The 16,265-nt window shown below is 38.1% G+C and overlaps 1 protein-coding gene across 6 annotated transcripts in view; it reads right to left on the reverse strand.

Annotated features, from left to right (window-relative positions):
- Positions 1-16,265, reverse strand: part of SUPT3H (SPT3 homolog, SAGA and STAGA complex component) — a 559,042-nt gene that overhangs the window by 39,882 nt on the left and 502,895 nt on the right. For 4 of the 6 annotated variants that reach the window (XM_075063614.1, XM_075063613.1, XM_032802085.2 and 1 more), the window contains one exon: positions 3,682-5,417. The exons of 1 other annotated variant lie outside the window; for it this stretch is intronic. In XM_075063614.1, coding sequence (XP_074919715.1) covers positions 5,376-5,417 — 42 coding nt within the window. In that variant the 3' untranslated portion in view covers positions 3,682-5,375. Of the gene's footprint in view, positions 1-3,681; positions 5,418-16,265 lie in introns of those variants that run through there. One more of the 6 variants, XR_012655472.1, reaches the window with a different exon arrangement.

The raw sequence follows: 16,265 nt of genomic DNA on the forward strand, positions 1-16,265 counted from the left end.
ATGTGTTGGGTGCTGCTGTGTGTGGTGAACAGCAACCGCATTTCACCTCAGAGGTGACTGCATTTCATAAGCACTTGAAGTGAGTCCTGTAGAAAGTTCATGTTAATTTAAGTTTGCAAAGTGATTTAGAATTCTTTGAGAATTTACTTCTGTTATTAAAGTTCAGCTTGTGCTTCACTGCTTTTGCTGAATTGGAGTTTTAGTCCTGATTTGCAACACCATGGTTGTTACAGTAACAGGGTCCTCTCTAGTAAAAATTGTCAAATTCAGTTGAACTACACAAAGCTACATGGCCATTCTGCAATGTGAACATAGGAATAGGGTGAAACCACCACACACATTTATATTTGTAAACTAATCTGCCTGTGGACTCACCCAGGTTTTCATTTCTTGTAGACCTATTAGCTCATTTTCTGCCCTATCTAGAACACAACAGGTTTTTAAAATTGTACTTGTAATATTCTTGCCTGCAGTCCGACCCTTGCCAGATCTCATAGGCAGGTTGTGTTAATATCTGGATGAGCAATCTTGGCGATAACACTCAGGTACTGCTGGAAGTGGTGTTGATTAAATCGTTTGCAATCTTCCCTCAGAGATGCTACAGAGCCAACACCCCAGCACGATTTTAATGGAGAGAGTACTGCAGGAGCTGCCATCTTTTGGATGATGTATAATGCCTCTGTCTTTACAAGATGTGATTATTACAGAGCCCATGGCGTTTATCAGGAGACTAAGGCTTTTACCTACTGTGTCCGGGATAATTTCCAAACTGAGTAATTACATTCCTCCTACCCAATTCCCCTTGAAGTTCCAGCTGGATACTGTATTTGCCACCTCCTGTCCTAAACCATTGGGTTGAGTTGTGCACTGTTAGACGGTTGTAGTATTTCAACTACGTGGACAGAAAGGTTGACCCTGAGGTCAGGGCTCTAGCCTGGGACATATAAGATCGAGGCTCAATTCCCTGTTTCACCCCAGACTTCCTCTGTCATCTTGGGAAGTAACATAGGGCCAGATTTTTACATTTATTTCATTGCCTAAAGATGCAGATAGACACCTAGTGGGATTTTCAAAAATGCTTGGGTCTTAACTCCCCTTGATTTCAGTGGAGAAAGGCTCCTGTAGTTGGGAGCTGCAAGAGCCTTTCCTCACTGCAGGGAAAGGCTCTGGCAGCAAGGAGCTCCTATATGCAGAGAGTCTTTTCCTGCTACCCCCTCCCCCCCGAGCCTTTCACTGCCACATGTAGCTACACACAGCTTTTCACTGCTGCGTGTAGCTAAATGTACTCTACATTCCACTATCAGTGTGGACAAGGCCTACGATTGCCAGAACACATTTCCATACAGTCAGTGAGAAAATCTGCAGGAGCATCTGGATGAAAAGTGTGATAGATATGCAAGATTATCATCAGTATAAAAGGTTTTCTGCCAGTATTTCTTTCCAATAGGAATTAAGATGAATTATCAATATATACAGACAAATGCTATGAAATGAAAAATAAAACTGTATTATTATAATCTGAGCTCTTGATTTTCCCTATTTATCTTTCTGGTCCTGTTCATCTACTAATTCATTTTGTTTAGTAAAAATGGTGAATAAATGTCTGGGGCTTGATTACTGAGAAAGGCTATTACTATACTGGCTCTGAGTGCTCTTCAGGGAGTTAAAATGGTTCCTAACAATCAAGTATGAAGGTTTCTTTCAAATTTGCAGTCATCTGCCTTTATAAAGTTTGTCTCACTTGCCAACATTTCAGTTATTTATGAAAAAGTTTAAATATCTTATTCTTGCTCCTCCACAATGGATGGGATTTTCTTTAAAACAATGTCATTATCTTGGGCACAATAAATACAGAGTTGCATTAGAAGATTCAGCTTTTAAAATAATAGTATCTTTTTTTTTTTTTTTTTTTTAAGGGGCATCTGGCCTCATTTAAATCATCACATTTACATTCAATTCCTTCAGGAATGGTTTCATTGCTTAATGCTGGCTTGGTGCCCTTTGAATAAAGCCCAGGATTTAATGCGTGCCACCACGTTTCACTAGCTGTGTTGCTGTTCAGTACAGATGTACAGCAGGGGTATAAAAAAGCCTAAACTGTGGACTCCAAAACAAGAAGATTCACTTATGCAACTGTAATAGAATAGTCTTCAACTAGGGGGTAGACCCGTGACATATGTCATTCTCTATTTATTCTTTATTTGTAGAAGTGTTTATGAAATATTCTGTGAGACCTAGACAGGAAGTTATAAAATATTTTATGAGATCTGCACATGAGTGATGGCAAAATGTCAGTACAACAGTAAGGTCCCATTTAAATTCAAAGAGTGGTGGAAAATAATTTGCAGAGTGATCTTCGTTTGATCAGTGGTACTGTATTTGAAAGGCATTACTTGTGTCTGATCCTGCAAAGCGCTAAGCATCTCCTGAGAAGTTCATAGCATCATCTGTCAGCTCACACTGACTTCTGTGGGAGCTACAGAAAGAAGGGTGACAAGTGACAATTCATACTGTATGTGGAGACCAGGTGATCACTAATCAGAAATGCACTTTGTATTAAAATAGCTTTTTCCATCTAAAGATTTCAAACTGATTTACAAATATGGCCATAACTTTTCCTGTTTCACAGGTAGGTAGACGGAGGTATTAGAAAGATTAGATGACTCAGCCACACTGAAAGCCAGAAATCGAGCGGTGAATAAAACCACTGTTTCCTTACTCCTAGGCCTGTTCTCTTCTCATGAGATACACTGGGTATAATCCTGGCCCTAGGAAGTCAATGGCAAAACTCCCATAGACAGGCTTTCACCCACTGTCTCCCCCTTGTTCAGGTAATTTATAGCATGATGACTGACCTACAGATACTGATTCCAATATAACAAAATCTGTTACGAGAATCAACATTATTTACCAATTAAAATGATGTAAAACAAAGCTGTTAGTATATGGCATTTATGTTGATTCTAGGCTAGCAATTTTCATAAGCGATACAAAAGAACACCGTAAATTACCTTCTTAATTTTTGTTTAATGTTCATCTTTTTTCCATGTGGCAGATTAGGGTGCTGTTACAGAAAATTGCATCAGTGACACTCACTAACACTGCCCTCATTTACGTTAGGGAAGGAATCAGAGAAAGGACTGTGTAGTGACAAGAAAAAAAAATAAAAAATGAATATTCCCCAATTATGTGACTATCGCCTAGTCCAAGATAGGGAGACATAACCTACCTTGTTTTATTCTAAATTCAGCTCGCTGGCTTCTGGAGAGAAGTGAAAGGTTATTATATGGGTTAACTGGGAAAAACCAGATTTTATAAATAATTGCCTGTCAAACTGTTCAAGATAGACAAACATACAGCAGACCAACAAAAACATGATCTGTCATATTTCTGAGAGAAATGTATGTTGAGTCTTCATTCTCTGGGACTTTAAGTAGACCAGTAAAAACTAAGCGCCAGTATTTTTCCTTCTTATGGATATTTTAAAATGTAAAATGTGGGAGAGATACAGTTAAGGAAGGAATTTGGATTCCAGTACCCAGCGCCTGAAATGGTTTCTTCTGTCTATATGCCTGAAGATCGAAACCAAATACAATAAATGCTGGTGTCTTTCTAAAAAGTCTGGATGTTTACAGCAAGCATATAATTTTCCATGATTAGGGACGCCAAGAAAAATAAGAATGATGATAAAAAGAAAAGTTTAATCATACATTTCAACAAGCACAGATGGAACATCAGAAAACTTTTCTTTTTTAATATACTGTATTGTACACATTATTTTTAGTCCTTTACATACAGATTAATTCCAGAAGGACTGGCATGCAGCAGGTAAAAAAGGACGCAGTTTATGGATGGCAGAAATATTGGATGCACTGTGATTACACTTACAATGGTTCACAATTTTTTGATCACAAGGAAGAGACTTATGTTTTTAGTTTAATTTTTTTTCCGCAAGTGGGTCCAGGTACTGTCCAATGAAAACATTTATAAAGTATAAGACTGTATCAGAGAAGTGGCAGGAGTTGAAACCTCACATACTAAGCACAAAGGACGAGACTGCTTACCCTATATAGCAGTAATGCAGACAGTTGATCTCCCAGGTCTCCTGAGTGTTCTGTCTTTCTTAAAGGTTTAAGGCCCTGACTCTGCTTTGGGATACACTAGCGCTGACTTCTGTATCAATGGGATGCCATAGGGGCACAGTAGCAGATTCTGATGCAGAATCTGGGCCTAAGCCTTTTTATCTCCTCAAGTGTGACCTTGGTTACTTCTATATATGTACACTTTCCATGGGAAGAAATGAATATGCTTGTGAAGATATCAAAGACTGGAAGAGCAGAGAAGGGAAGAGGGCTATAGGGAGAGTCAGAGTTTGAAGAAACAAAACAAAACCCCAAATCAAACCGAAAGAAAAAAACCAAAGCGGAGCAACAGAAATTAAAAATAAATAAAGGGCCTGGATTTTCTCCCATTAACAGTAACAGGATCAGGTCCGTACAGCAGAGCACTTAAGCAGGGCTGTAACTTTAAGTACTTGAGTAGTCCCATTGAAGTCAACAGAAACTATGCTTAAAGTTATACACATTTAAGTACCTTGTGAACGGGAGCCAAAAGGACAGATCTGACGGTCATTAAAATCAAAAGAAATACTCCCACTGACTTCAGGGGAGAGAAGAGGATAAGAAAAGAGATTTCAGTACAGATGGTCATTGAGACTCTAAAAATGCTAATATTTAACTGAAACAAGAAGACCTGAAGTCATTTACTTGAAGTCTTCCTATCTGAAAAGGCTTCTTATCTGAACTTAGCTCATCTCCCCTCCTATGCATCATCCTCACTGAAAAACGCCTTGTTTGGCTAGACAGGGTATTATTCTTTTAGCATTGTCTAAAAAATTGATTTGAGAGGAGTTAAATGCAAAACAATGCAGTTTTACTTTTGAAAAAACAAGGCAAGCATAAATAATCATCCACATCCTTGGCCTCTTTTTGCCTCAAACCTGCTTCACAAAACAACACATCTATTAAAACATACAGACTTCAAAAATAAAAAATGACACTGCACTTTAGACATGGGGGCTGACAGAAGTAAGCCCATTGCAAATTTCAAAATTGTGTGATCCGCATTCTTGTCCACCTACACACTATCCCAAACATCCTGCCATTAATTAGCTTAGCATTCCAGCTAGTAAACAAGAATAACGATTGAGGGGGCTGGAAAAAGAGACGGAGTCAGCCAGTAGATAGTCACAACAAACCAGCCCACTCACTGGTACACAGACACATTAGAGCTTGTTTTTTTTTTCTTCCATGGAGGGGAAAAGAAAATCACCTTAATATAACACTGCCTTTCCTGTCACTGCAGCCACATCCATACTAGCAGGCTAGAAAAGTCATCCCATTTCTGCGGTAGGCACTCTGTCAAAGAAAGAGAAAATCTGTAATGAATTATCACATCAACACAAACAAGGGAAGGAGGCAGAGCAAGGCAAGGCTTTCTTCCTGTTTTGTAGACTATTCTGGCTGCAATCTAATAGTGTGCTTAATATGAACATTTCTGGTCGGGAAGCAATGAGCAACCACTTTGTCTATTAAAAAATCAGTGTGGTTAACAAGTGGTTAGTGATTCTATTTCAAGAGAGCAACAGATATGCAAAAAGATGACATATTATTTTGTTAATTGCCTACAAAATATGCGGGGACAAAAAATATACTATTATGCTGAATCTGTTTGTCCTTCATAACCATGTGTTCTCTATTCACATCGCTCAAGAATCACTTCTAACCTAAAAATCTTAATAGTCTATAAATTACTGACTCATTACAGCTTTTCCAGATTTAATTTATAGTCTGGGCCAAAAGCTATATAAACAGCCACTAGTATATCCTCCCAAAACCAAATTAAACTTAAAGGAGTTCTGTGCAGTACAGAAAACTTTGATCTCCCATATAGTGTAGCCTAGGATCAAGTCTTTCCACTGATAACGAAATGGGAGGGTTAAACAGTAGTTGAGTAAGAGAATTTTAATAAGATGTAATGCTATATCTTACTAATATATCTTCTGTATACTTTAAACATCTCCTGAATTAATGCAGGAAGTTATGCCTCCTTTATACAAAACTGGACACCACAATTTTAAGGGGATATTGTCAAGTTAAAATGCATATTGTTGAAAAATATTTCTTTATTTGTCATACTAATAACATCTTCAGAATGAAAGGATTTTAAATGACTTTCCCCATGCATACTGTTGGTTTACTTTCTGTTTGTCACTCAGCTTGGAAAATGAAAATAGATGATTCTGTTTCACTTTGCTTATACTCTAGTTCTTAGTTAGGTTCACTTTCTGCCTCTTATGTAAAGCCACAAAGGAACTGTCATATATGATCAGACCATTTAGTGCAACATCCTATCTCTGAAGTGGTTATTATCAGCTGCCTCACAAGAAAAGCTAAAATGACCATAGTGGATAATTATGCTTAAGAAGCATAATGCTCCAATGTGTGTGAGGAGTCTGAGCAGACACTGTTGAGGAATATATTTATCTCCATATAGAACTTTTTTCTCCACTGATGTTTTTGAAAAGTGGTAGAAACATTTTTATTTTTCTTAGTTTTGGAAAACTTGGGACAGATTCTAATCTCAGTTCACAAAACCTAAATATGGTGCCTATCATTGTAAATAGATGTCTCTTTAGTAGTACCCATCCATTACCACCTTTGTGTTTCTCTGGGTGTTTATATATAAACTCTGAATTTATTTCCTAACTAATATGAGCATAATCAATTTCCCTCTTTTAAACTGGATACTGAATAATGGTGCTAAATGAGTCCAAGGATTAGTCTTATGTAACTTTCTGATGTAAATGATATATATACACTGAATTTTAAGTGAATAGACTTAACACCACTAATCAATTTCTATAGAGAGACATTTTCAGGCATACTGAATATGCAAAGAGAAAACATGCCAGCTATTTACTGTAGCACCCTCTATCATACAAGTCATACTACATTATACACATTGAACAGTATTAAAATAAAAAAGAACATTAGTCAAAAGGATACACAGCCAGGCATCAGACAAGACAATACCACCACAAAACAAAAGACAAATCAAAAAACCCAACACCCAAACATGAAATATACAAAAAATAGGCCAGACAATAACTTTAATAAAAGGATACAGTATATTCCCACAACCACAAGCATAAACTCCCAGGGAGTTTGGATCCACAGCTTGCTCAAACCATTATGGCTGGCATTTTGAAGTCCATGCAAAAATAATGCTTTAGTTCCTTGACTTCAATATTTTACAGAGTTTATAACCACAGCGACAACCTTTAACACATAAATATAATATTTAGGGCTACTGTTCAGTTTACATTGAGATAAATGAACCTGAGACTAATGTTGGATTCACATTAAAGATAAATGGTTATATTCTGTCCTGTTGGGGAAAGGGTTTTTGGCTGAAAGGCAGAGTCAGGCTTGGCTGTGCTCACCTGGGAAATAATCAAGCTTACAATTTTCCAACATAGGCAACATTATATGGTTCCCTATACCCCCAAAGAGGTCATTTTAGAAGCAAGTTTCAGAGCAGGGAAGACAACATCTTCACAAAGCGGGACACTCCACTAGCCTATATTTAGCAATATATTATAGTTAGTGTCTGCTATAGTTAGGGCTGCAAATAAGTTTCCTACTTAAATCCCTGTTTTCACTCATCCATCCTTAGCCTGAAATTTTCCATTCTTTAATCTCTGCCTGAAGCTGAATTTTTCTGGAAAGTCTGAACAAAATCCCTTCGGCTGTTTTGGAGTTCAGAGAAAATGAAAACAAAACACTTCTCCCTTCCATTGCCTGCCAAAGTGATTTGCATCTATGCACATTTTACTGAATAACTTACTTATAAATGAGTGCCACTCATTTGCAGTGGTCTCAGAAAAATTTACCTAAGCATGGGCTGTACCTCCAACTTCATCCCAAAGGGAATGTTTCCGGAATTGGTCCTTTATAGCAGCTGGGAGCTTGAATCACCCGGTTCAAGAGGAAGACAGCACTTCTACCTAGTTCTGATATATCAGGACATCAGACCTTAACGTCTAAACACTGTTATGCATAGGAAAGCTATTTTATAGGTATCTAAAATTTATTAGTCAGAATATTTATCTCTAAGGTCTAGGACAGTTGGATTCATGGTATCGAAAGCCATGGCTCTCCAGACCAAGATATGTGAAAAACAATGCCAACAGGTGTTTTATAAATTCTTTATACAATTCTAAAAACATTTTCTTTTTTCAAACAGGAGATCAACTATGGTGTGGCATAAAATAAAGGGTTTGGCCAGATTCTTATGTACACCAAGGCTACCTTATATCACTCTGGCAGCATTCAGCAGTCTTGGTGTAAATGAAGACCTGGCCCTTTTTCTTCACTTTTCTGAGATGACTTGTAGAGCCAACCCCCAGCTTTCCACTTCTAAGTAACATGGCAATCCCAAACGCATGCCAATAAAACCTTTACACCACACTGTACCCTCATGTATCCTCTGTATGTATATCTTTCTATCTTTCTTTTAAAGAGTCACATCATCAATCTCTCAGGAACAGTTACAGCCCTTAATTTATTTAAGTAGATTTATACTTGTTGATAGCAAGAATGTCCTTTTCTAGAACTCCTACCATTACTCAATAAATGCAAGTCATCTAGCAAATTGAGTTTTTAGAAACAGTATGAAGTCACTGGCATTATTTCTATGTGTTGTCAGGAGAAGAAAGGGAAGCTCACTGTTGTGCTATCTCTCAGTCATGTGCAAGCAACTCCATTCCTTTACCTTTGTTTGGATGAGAGAGGGCAGAACTGTTTATCTAGCTACAAAATGGAAGCTGCATACAATTATGATGCAGATTTAGAAACTAAGCCTGAGAAATAGGTATTCTGTCAGGGACAGTACTTGGTCCTGCTGTGAAGGCAGGGTATTGGATTCGATGACCTTTCAAGGTCCCTTCTAGTTCTATAAGATAGGTATATCTCCATATAACAGGTATTCACCAAATGACTCCTTAAATGATACAAAAAGGGGCTCTAATCTTTTTGCCCTACATGTTTTTCTTATTCACATTAGCAAGAGATGTGCAAAGAAACAAAGGAAAGAACACCACTCCTATCCCATAACAAGTGCCCAGGGTCATTCAGAATGCAACACAACTTACACTACGTCTAATTGGCATTGCGATGTCACTTTATTGAATAGGTGTCACCGGGTTTTTCAACACAGACATATTGAAGCAGTGAGTCACAGAGGTGAGCCTGAAGCAAACCCAAGACTTTGAATACTCCTGAATTTGTAAGAACTCCAGATCAGAATCCTAACACTGCTGGACAGACCCAGCTTTAGTTAAGTTCTATTATTGCATGAATTATTTCACTGCGGTAACATGATGGGAGAGAGACTGATACTGGGCTGAGAAAGAAACAGATGTGCCATGATTTTTGAATTGGTTGGCTTGGGTTAAATCTTTCACTGGGTAAAAATTGAAACTTTGCTGAGTAGCACATTCTGAGTAGTACATTCCAAGTGCTAAAGTATATTGGGCCAAATTCTTGACTGGTGTAACTCTACAGTTCCATTCACTTCTGTGGAGATGCCAAATTTACACCCGCACAGAACTTGGTGCATTGTGTCAATGAAAAATTGTCTCTCTCTGAATTAAGGGCCCTTTCTGTCCAAGTTGGGCATTAGCTTTTTCAAAACTAGGCGGCTTGCTTTCTTGTTGTCCTTGTGTATGTGGGTGGGCAAGTGATTTGATTACAAAGCGAATGGCGGATTGAGACACCAAAATCAAAGCAAAAGCCTTGGCTGAACTTCATCAGCAAGCATAAATACAAATAGGCTCCACATCTTGTTTGTGATATACCATGGGGCTTTCCTCCTTTTAATAATTTTGCTCTTACCTCTGATATTTGCATACATGTAAATTGAACCATATGAGTTTAATTTGTCTCTGATATGGGACTTGTACGGAAAACTTTTTAACTAAATATTTCTCCTCCTGCATTTTTACAGTTTTACTGTGAAAATCAGGGAGGATTATCTCTCAGACAGGGGAAGCCTCTATTTGAGAACAGTGGAGGGAGCCCTGTTCTCTAAGTAAGAGACGTTCTTGGATCAGATACTGGCTGGCAGGATGGAAAAAAGGATGTATCATTAACTTTCATTCCATTCCAAATAACCTGGAACCCATAAAACACAAAGATACTCTAATTTTAAATATGCTCTTTCCCCCCATTTCTTCTTTCCATTTTCTTTGTGGAATGTTAACTTTGAAACTTCATAAGCCCCCAAATATCAAACAAGTCATTTTGGACAGATTCAGAACTCTTTGAACACAGAAATGTCTACATTAAAAAACCCAGTGATTAAAAGGTTACTCTTCTAATTTCTCCAGTCTGCTTCATCAAACCACATGCAAAGAAGTGTCAGATTATTTAGAGATTACAATAAAAATTAATGTAAGGGGCTAAGTATAAACAGTATTGTAGAAAAAAGAAAATCCATATGTCATTTAGAATTAGTTGCTTCTGTTTAGGTCCAACTTAACCTATGCGGATATGAACTATTCTTACGAAAAATACATATAGATACAGAAGAAGTATAATACTGTATTCCTCTTCTTTAATTTATTACAATAGCAATTAAAGCTTCACTTCAACTACCCCATGTTAAATCAGTAGTCATAGCACAGATGTTCGATATTATTCCAACTGTATGTATTATTTATATAAATGCCTAGTATATACTGTTGGCATTATACAAAAAATTAATAATAAATACCACATATGTATCCATGAGTGGCAATGCTGAGCCATCCAAATTCTGCTCTCTGCTGCATTCATGCATCCTTACTGATTTAATTTATGTTAGCACTGGATCAACAGTACTGGAAAGTGTAGCATCTATCCATAAAATAGTGAGCTCATCAGTAGTGACCCACCTATATGCTTCAACCTAGTCCTAGCCACATCTAGGGGTAGGTAAATACTTCAGCATTTGTGCCTATTTTTTCTTTGACTGTTGAGACTGCTAATAAGGGTCAATTTACAACAGTGGCTTCTGTGATGTGAACATTTGCCCGCTAGACATTGGACCAAAAACACCAGGACATTTTATGAAGGCAATCACAAGCAACCACTGATAAAAGTGCAGCCTCGAAAAACCAACCCTTCAACAATCTGCAACAAAATGCTTTTCACTGAAGTCAGTTCTGTGATTCCGCTTACTGCCTATCTGCCAGTGGTGTCAACTTTTTAATAACCACACAGAACACGGCTGCTGTATCAAGATGCACATGTACCCTACTCAAGTCTGTTAAAGAAAATTGCTTACATCCCAAATTCAAAGTAACTTAAAAAAATCCTTGTTTTCTGTTGCTGAGAACAACAATTATAAAAGCATTTTATTTTATTTTTAAACAAGAGACAAACTATGGTGTGGCAGAAAACAAAGGGTTTGGCCAGATTCTTATTTACGCCAGGGCTACTTGTTTACACCAACGCTGTTGCAGAGAATAACAAAAAATCCCTTAACAGTCTCTGTTCATATATAGGATCTATGAAAAACAAAGACCAAATTCTGATCTCAGTTACCCACTGACGCTGGACAGGAGAAACAGTTGACTTTGGCTTGTGTACTGTCATTCAGCTAATTTTACCAGCTTGGAACACTGCAAGTAACTATCAAATGCTGTTTTCAGGGCTGTGTTGATATCCTCATAATGAATGAAATTAAAGCAAAGGTATGATGGGCTTCTGCTGTAGTAAAAACTGGGCTATCAATGGGAGTAGGGTATCAATGTTTGCAAAAAGAAAAAGAACAAGATTGGTAGGGAGAGAAACATCATTGTAAGTTTCTCAGAGGGTATTTTAAACAATGGACAGTGAAGGAAAAAATTGAACTATACAGCAAAACTTGGCAGCATAGTAAATTGCAAAACAAACATACTTTTCCAAAGTCCTTTTCATCATTGCCACCAACTTTAATAGATTTATTTGTCTGAGGAAGAGAAATTCTTTTGCATTGTTGAAGAAAATGAGACATTGCTTAGTATACTGAAAAAAAAAATCCTGCTCTGACTCTTATTTCACGTAGCCCAAAAACTTTTCCCCAGTACACAGTCTTCTTCAGGGGTCTCTGCTTCTCCACCCAAACCAGTACAGCAGCAGATTCAAAAGGCCCACCCACTGCCCCAAAGTCTCTATCCACAATAGCACACAAGGATCCCTCCCAGGGAGCTTCACTCCACTGTATAAGAACATAAGAAATGGCCATGGTGGGTCAGACCAATGGTCCATCTAACCCAGTATCCTGTTTTCTGACAGTGGCCAGTGCCAGGTGCTTCAGAGGGAATGAACAGAACAGGCAATCATTGAGTGATCCATCCCCTGTTGTCCACTCCCAGCCTCTGGTTTAAAAGTAGAATGCACTCCTGAGTGGGCTATCAAAAGCTTGGCCTGTCCAACACGGTAGAACTGCAACAGGGACACTCTCTATCCACAAGGGTGTGGGGCAGAATTTTGCCCCTTAACAATTTTACTTATTTATATCAAACTAGGTTGAGAAAGACTGCTGGAGTGATATGCTGAAGGGTCCTCTTTTGGTATTTCTCAACTTGTTGGATTTAATTGTACTGCAACCATAAAATACGTATGGGAAGTTTATTAGATCTGAGAATGAGGTTAAAGTTTTGAGACACCTGGGGAGAACTTTAATATATGGTTGGATTCTGAAAACTACTGTTTATAACTCAGAGCACTGTGTAGAGACTTAGTCACAGAACTCCCATGTGAAAATGTACTGCAAATGTTTGGACCACCTTGGACTTGTGACACAGATTAATTCTACATGAAATGGCCTGACTGGACTCCTGTCCAAGGGCAGATACTTTTGGCCTTGCAAGGTTGCATTTTAGTTGCTGATGGGGCTCAGGCTGTTACTTTGGCCAGCATAGAAGAGAGTTTAATTGCTCTAAATGTCATTATGCCTCACAATCCCTGCTTGTGTACTGAAAACAATTTTCCTGGTAGCGGGAGAGTGTGGTCCCGTGACTTGAACACAGAGGTACAAGCCAGGAAGAGTTGGGCTCCAATCCCACCTCTGACACTTACTTGTTGTGTGGCCTCAGACAAACCACTTAACTCTTCTTTGTTTCCATTCCCCCCATCTTTGAAATGGGAATACTACTACTCACCAAGCCCAGTTCTGAGGACTGATTATTACAGAGCTCAAGTTTGCACAGCACTGAAAATACAGCATTCTATATAATTATTTTTATTAGATTATTTCTTCCCACCAGTTCTTATGTCTAAAATACTACATTTATGGAGGCAGATATTGAAATCAGCAGCTACTAAATTAGAGGAATAGACCTTTGTTTGAAATGAATTAACTGGTTTAGGAAAAACAATAGCTTATAAAAGTCCTTTACCTTTATTCAATCATTTCTTGGGATTTGATTAACTCCTTTTTAAATGTTAAACTGAAACACAGTTTCCACAGAAATCTTGCAACTTACTCCCCCTCGCCCCCAAATGTATTCAATGAATGGTGCATTCAATATATGTAATTTTGTATTCTTTCTTTAATCCGGTGAATTATTTTAGTTGGGAAAATAAGATCCTGTCCAATAGCAGAGTGCAGAAAGTTGTTCTGCAAACAGAGAAATTTTCTCAGGCTCCAAGGCCATTGCTGGTAGAAGCATTTGGGTGCGGCCAGTTCTATTACTGGTCAGTGCTCATTACTGACTGATGCACTCTGTTTCCAGTGGGGTTCTTGTTCACCATAGCAGTGGGAGGTAAGAGGAGTTAAGGTAATGCATCAGTGGTTGCCAGTGGAGGAGATGGGAAGAAAAAAAGCAAAAGAAATATACTATTTCAATCAAAGTCAGAAATTTGTAGAAGTGGTTTTGGTCTCAAATATAGAAAAAATATTTATCCAAGAAACTCCTTCTCGGGTGCGAACATCCTACTTCTAGTGGGATTTTATTTGGCAAAGTGCTGTGAAAGAGTGGAAGCTAATACAGAGCATGTCTATAAACAAATATATTTATTTAGTGCAGATTGACACATTCACTAGAGTATTTCAATGATTACACGTGTAAAACTATTTCCTATAGTGGTTTCCTTTTGTGATTCTGCTAATTTATTCAATTCCACCCAATTTTCATGCTTTGAATGTTATAAGCTATTTCAGCCACCCAGACTGAAATGTGAATTTGGAGACTACATGCCTGTTTTTACATTTAATCATCTACACATAATTATTTGGTAATATTAGGATTTGAACTCAAATGGAAGCCAACCAACATTTTAGTAGCTTAAAAAAATCATACAGAATGAATTCTGCCCTGAGGAGAAGAATTAAGAGCCAAATCCTAAGCACCTTTACTCAGGTTTTATTCACCCCTCTCAGGCAAAACTTGCATAGACTGCAGTTAGCCTGATTAAAAACAGAGGAACATACATTCTGCAATCCTTACTCAGGAAAAACTCCCTTTGACATTAACAGGAAGGAATTTTACCAGCGTAAAGACTGTGGTATTTTGTCCTGAGTAAGATTTCAGGATTAGTTTCTAAAATGGAACCAAATCTACCTTTCATAAGTATTTCTATACCACCCATTGCTGTAGACTAAGCACTGATGTAATTTATCCTGTAATACTAATCTTTTACCAGAAGTATACATTACTTTGTGACATTTGTAACATTTTAATTTGAGATGGACTGAAACTGAAACAGGACACCTGACTCTCCCTGAACTTTGGGAGAATTTGGATCCAGTTCTGAACTTACTTTGTTGTCGCTATGCAATGGGCCAGAACTGGAACACCACATTCAAATATCTGCAGCCTTTAAGGCTAAGGCCCATTTCTGAATTAAACTCTAACCAGACTATATTCTATTAGAATTATTTGATCTTCAATTATACTTGGCACTTCTACTTAAGTGTTGAGGGTTACTTTTATGTGTTGTATGCACAGTACTTTACCTACTGTGTGCACAATGCAATATATCAATTAAAAATGTGAAGGATGACAGTTAAACACTGGTGGGACATCAACTCATCTATTCTGCAAGTTTTGCTTTTGATCGCTGACAACCATAACAAAATCTCTCTTCCTTAAACAACCACCCAAATTAATTTAGCCTTGCTCAAGTATCTTTTCTGTTGACACACCAGACTAAAGAGTATTATGTGTTAAAGTAATGAAAAGTACATAGTTGTGCAAACACAATATCTAAGCAGTGGATCATGGGATGAAAACAGTCTAAAATATAGATAAATTAGCATAATACAAAATGTATGTGCAGAGAAGACCACCTCAATAACAAAAACGATCAGCTTGTTCACAGACACTGGCTGATCCACTGACTGGGCCTTTGTGATAATGTCTCATGCTTTTCACCATCTCCTACTCGTATGCAAAACTAAGATCTCAATACCAAGATATGCTCAAGAAACACCTGCATCTATTTTGTCAAGGACCAGATTTTGGATTGCTCTTTTCCAGATGTGCAAGTCAGGGAGGGCAAAAAGCGTATTTTCCCATTTCCACAACTCACACTGTGGATCACCATTACAATCTCTATGCTCCCTGAAGTACAGTGACTGCCTCCTGCTATTCTCCTTAGTCTGCAAGCCATCCCCAAAGGGGAAGTGTCATGGCTCCTCCCTTTAACCAACACTAGCAAGTGGAGCTGGCCTGCTGCAGAGAGGAGTGCCTGCTTCACTGTTTTAAGTGGTGGCACTGCAGGAGTACTCCTCAGTGTGTACTTGGGAGCTGAAAACATGAAAGATTACTGCACAAGGAAGAATCAACAGATCCACACAGAGATACAAAAGAATCTTTGTTGTATCCAATCCAAAGAGGAAGACCAAAAAAAAAAAAAAAAAAAGAGAGACTCTGAAAACTTCTCAGATATAACTACACCTCTCAGAATCCAGGATAGTAAGTCACTCGTGGATGAAAGGAAGGAACGGAGATGGGCTCTCATGTGAGGAAGGCTAGGCTCCTTCTGTTGTCACGAGGGACCATCCCCATTCATAAACTGGTGAAGTTGCCTGAGAAGATGGGGGGAACATGCCATCCCACTCCCTCTGATCTGGTTCAAGTTATCCATAAAAACTTTCCAAGTGTCTGCCTGTTTTTCTACCATTTTTAATTTGTCCATCATTTTTGTAACATATCTAAGTTATTCTGCTGAGCT

This window comes from Chelonoidis abingdonii, chromosome 3, assembly GCF_003597395.2.
Source record: "Chelonoidis abingdonii isolate Lonesome George chromosome 3, CheloAbing_2.0, whole genome shotgun sequence".
In the NCBI taxonomy this organism is placed as follows: Eukaryota; Metazoa; Chordata; order Testudines; family Testudinidae; genus Chelonoidis; species Chelonoidis abingdonii.